This window comes from Gavialis gangeticus, unplaced genomic scaffold, assembly GCF_001723915.1.
Source record: "Gavialis gangeticus isolate Ggan-Ray unplaced genomic scaffold, GavGan_comp1, whole genome shotgun sequence".
Classification (NCBI taxonomy): domain Eukaryota; kingdom Metazoa; phylum Chordata; order Crocodylia; family Gavialidae; genus Gavialis; species Gavialis gangeticus.
In genome coordinates this window covers 26,247,818-26,252,664 of record NW_017729033.1, presented here as the reverse complement: position 1 = coordinate 26,252,664, position 4,847 = coordinate 26,247,818, and the positions used below count along the sequence as shown (strand labels likewise).

The 4,847-nt window shown below is 43.7% G+C and overlaps 1 protein-coding gene across 10 annotated transcripts in view; it reads right to left on the bottom strand.

The window, feature by feature from the left end:
• Positions 1-4,847, bottom strand: part of ABLIM2 (actin binding LIM protein family member 2) — a 318,470-nt gene that overhangs the window by 68,408 nt on the left and 245,215 nt on the right. For 9 of the 10 annotated variants that reach the window (XM_019526465.1, XM_019526461.1, XM_019526462.1 and 6 more), the window contains one exon: positions 1,421-1,470. In XM_019526465.1, the coding sequence (XP_019382010.1) occupies positions 1,421-1,470 (50 nt within the window). The remainder of the gene's footprint in view (positions 1-1,420; positions 1,471-4,847) is intronic. The other variant, XM_019526467.1, reaches the window with a different exon arrangement.

The window sequence follows — 4,847 nt, the reverse complement described above, 5'->3', positions numbered from 1 at the left end:
AAGGGGTCTGGGGCCAGGTAAGGCTGAGGCCGCCTGAGCCCCGATTACGAGTAGCGGCCCGAGTTGGGCAAGGATCACGGGGTGCGGGCCCGAGTGTGGGTGACTGTGAGATGTATGAGGGGCACTGCCTGGAAGGGGGAAGCCCCAAAAGGGGGCGAGCCCAGATAGAAGGCCCCAGTGTGGGGGAGCGCGGGCATAGAAGGCCCCAGTGTGGGCGAGAAGCGCGAGGCACAGGCCCTGGTTGGGGGTGAGAGCGCATAAGCTTGGGGAGATAGGCCCCAGTGGGGCACGGTCTATACGGGAGAAGCCCCAGAAGGGGGCGAGCTTGTTGAGGCCCCAGGAGAGGGAGAGCATAGTGAGCAGGCCCCAGGAGAGGGCGATAGTAGGACTTACGGGTAGCCCCTAATGCTAGAGTGCACTGGGGCAACTGGACGTCAAGGCAGATAGAAAAGGCAGCCTCCCTGAAACATTTAAACATCAAAGACGTGGCGGGCGAGATTGGTGAGGATGCATTGATCCCGGCTTGACACGGTAGCCAGGGGGCGCTAGGGGAGGTCACGGCACCCCTAAGGGTGCCCTGCCACAGATATTCAGTATCAATCATTCACCCAGTCACAAGAGTGAAAGACACAGATTGCATTCATCATGGTAATCTCTGCTAGAAGTTTATCAATTAGATTCATATGCCACTCTCCCAAAAAAGTCTCAGGGCCACTCAGAATATAAACAAGGTAAATCATAAAGGAGATATTTTATTATAATAAAATGGTAAGTGATAAAACAATTCCCTAAACAATATCCCCACATTTCTAGCTACTAGAAATTTTTAATATCTCTGTGGGTGCATCTACATGAGATGCTTGCTGTGGAGTTGACTAACTTACTCTGCAGTAAAATACCACCGTCTACGTGTGTGGTGCTATTAGGACGGAGTAAACTCTGCCATAGGATAGTACTGCAACTCCTAGAAGCAATACATCTGGCATGAACTGTGCTGGAATTTATTCAGTCACATTAATTGCACATGTAGATGCACCCAGTGTGTTGGAGCTAGGTGTCCTATTAATTGAAGTTGTTAACTGAATGCTCTCTCCACTTCAGATCATGGTCTTTTTCTTTCTTCTTTTTTTAATGTTTCACATTATTCATCAAAACTTTTTATTTAACAAAAAGTATGTTAAATAAAACCAGAACATCCACTGGACCTAGAAGACTGAGTAAATGAGTGGACTGATTGCTGTAATTCTTATGTTTTGTCAGAACAATAGAGGGGCAATGCGTTTCTAAAATGTCTGTTTAGGACTGAATGCATTATAAAATGTCTAGCATGATCAATAATGATAAATCCATTAAACATTTTAAAACAGTAGAAAAACACTAACAGACTATGTTGGGTTTTTTTGCATCATCTGAATGTTACCTTCTTATCTTGATCTAAACTTCCATTCTCCCCCTCAGATCTTCTTGCTGCTAAAAGAAAAAAATATGTTGAAGGGTTAAAGTAGTTTCTCTTCACTGTCTTTTTTTTTAGCATTTTGATTGTGATCCTGTTTCAGGATTCTAAAAAGAACATTAAAATCCAACCCTCACCCCCCAAAGGAACATGGGTATGGTGCCAGACTTGTTTAAAGTAACTTTTGAAATGATTAAAGTGATTCAAATGCTCTAAGTTTAAAATCCACTCACAATAGAATTTTAACCTACCTTTTTAGGTTGGATGGCTGGATGCTACTTTTGTGCACTTGACTGGAGGAGGGGGAGTAAAGCACACAGTACCTTAGAGTCAGATTGTGGGCCATCCTTATACCACTGCTCGGGGGGGTAAAGCACTTCTATTTTCCTCTGTGTTGCCATGTGGATGGTAATAAAAATGATCACTGGGGTATATAACCAGATCTGCATATCTAGTCTGCACCACTCCCCCTGTAGGCAGGTAGACAATGGGCCGTACCTTGGTTCTACCATCTGAATATGACAGACAGGAAAGGTGAGCCAGTGGAAAGGAAGGGTGGGGAGATGGGGAAGAGACATGTCCTCCTTAAAGTTTTTTTTTCAGTAATTATTTCACCCCAGCAGTGGAGGAAGATTATGATATCAGAGGAAAAAAAAATCCTCCACCAGGCTCCTTCTAAACTATGCTATGCTGCTTAAAAATTGCAGCAGAAAACCTCGTGATCCAGTCCTTAATGATCAACATTATGGCATCAGAAAGAGAAAAGGTTTTTCAGTGGTTACAGTTACCCACAGCCCAGTAGATTATTTTCTGAGTCTATCACTTTGCTGGAGAACAGTCTGGTAAAGAACCTTGGCTGATATTATCTTGCCACTACGTGGTATTTCTTATTCCTATTAGAACCTCAGTATCTTCTCATCTCCTTCAGTTTTCTGGCCACTTTTGTTGTTTAGTTTCAGAGAGACAAGAATCCAATTGCACACAACACTGATACGCATGAGATAACTTATCAAATCCTAAATCCTTTGCACTACTGCAAAACTCTATAGTTAAATTCATATTAGAATGAAACTGGAGTAACACAGGTGTATCTTAAGCTCTCCTTATTCATGGGACTTTTCCCACTTCTGCTCTCCAGAATATTTCATCTCAATTCTACAGATCCAAAGTGCAGGTATATATAAAAATGGTATAATTTTAACACCAGAAGAAATGTACCAATAAAATATATCACCCACATCTTATATTGGACAACTACATGGTTGGGATAAACTGAGACATGCTTTTAAGTATCACATTAAACTGCTTCAAGTCTCCCCTGGCTACAATATCAGTTCAATACTAACAATATAATGTGTCAAACTCGTATTTCTGAAACCTTGCCACCTATAACAGACAAACAGCTCCATTGTAGTGTTTTTTTCCTTAGCTAAAATTTCTAGTCAGTAATTTTTAATCTTCCTAATGAAATGATGAATGAAACACTAAGACCAGGACTAGAAATAAGCTCAGGAAATTTAGACGTATGAGACTATAATCCAGGAGTGAATACTGGATATATTTGAATTTTAATTCATGCTCATCCTGAAAAACCAATGCTTCTGAAAAAGTTTTAGTTTCACAAATTGGCATTTTTTGTAAAAAATCAATCCATCTGGTCCTTGAAAACAATTTGATCATACATAGTCACATAAAGGAAACCAGTCCACCAACTGTTAGCACCAACTTAGTGAAGGGACAGTGGAGGGGCTGGATGTGTTTAAGTCAGCAGGCCCGGATGATCTTTATCCAAGGGTACTGAAGAATTGGCCGGTGTCATAGCAGAGCCACTGGCATGGTTGTTTGAGCACTCGTGGTACTCAAGTAAGGTCCCAGAGGACTGGAAAAGGTCCAATGTGGTCCCTATTTTCAGGAAGGGGAAGAAGGAGGATCTGGGTAACTGTAGACTGGTTAGTCTCACCTCTATCTCAGGAAAACTTTTGAAAAAATTATTAAGGATCACATCTGTGGGAGTCCAGTGGGAAAAACAATGCTGAAGGGCAACCAGCATGGAATCATAGCAGGTAGATCCTGCCTGACTAACTTTGTTTCTTTTTATGACCAGGTCACAAAATGCTTAGATGCAAGAACTGAGGTAGATGTCATCTACTTGTATTTTAAGAAAGCCTTGGATACAGTATCTCATCCGATTCTCACAGATAAACTGAGTGGCTGTGACGCAGATGATAACACAGTCAGGTGGGTGGCAACTTGGCTTAGGGGTCACACCCAGAGAGTGGTGGTGGGTCGGTATTGACCTGGAAAGATGTGGGCAGTGGAGTCCCACAGGGCTTGGTCCTTGGACCTGTGGGGTTTAATGTCTTCATCAGTGACTTGGATGAGGATGTGGAAAGCACTCTGTACAAATTCTCATATGATACCAAATTATGGGGTAAAGTTAACACACTAGAGGGTAGGGAATGAATCCAGGCAGATCTGGACCGGTTGGAAAAGCAGGCAGAACAGAATAGGATGCAGTTCAACAAGGACAATTGCAGGGTGCTACACCTAGGTTGAAAGAATCACCAGTGTGCTTAAGGCTGGGAGAGGACCTTCTCAGCAGCACAGCAGTGGGAAGGGATATCAGAGTCGTTGTTGACAACCAAGATGAACATGAGTTGTCAATGTGAAGAAGTGATCAGTAAAGCCAACTGCACTTTATGATACATTAGCAGGTGCACGACAAACAGGTCCAGGGAGGTGATACTTCCCCTTCATGCAGAATTGGTCAGGCCACAGTTGGAGTACTGCATCCAGTTTTGGGTGCCACACTTCAAGAGGGATGTGGACAACCTTGAGAGGGCCACTCATATGGTTAGGGGCCTGCAGACAAAGCCCTAGGAGGAGAGATTGAGGGCCCTGGATCTCTTCAGCCTTTGCAAGAGAAGGCTGAGAGGTGATCTTGTGGCCACCTATAAATTCATTGGTGGGGGAAGGGGGTAGCAGCAAGGAATAGGAGATGCTCTGTTAACCAGGGCATCCCTTGGAGTAACTAGGAACAATGGCCACAAACTGATGGAGAGCAGATTTAGGTTAGACAGCAAGAAGAACTTCTTTACAGTAAGAGTTGCCAGAATCTGGAATGGGCTTCCAAGCATGGTAGTGCTCTCCCCTACCTTGGGGGGTCTTTAAGAGGAGACTGGACAATCACCTGGCCAGGGTCATCTAACCCCAGCACTCTTTTCCCAGGGCAGGGGTTGGATGAGATGATCTGCAAAGGCCTCTTCTGACCCAAACATCAATGAAATTAGGGTCCAGAGAGACCATCTGAGTCCATAGGCCTCAACTCTGTGGAGCTCCATTGTAGATTATATGACTTCAGGGAGTCTAAACAAAGTCAGTAACGAGATACATG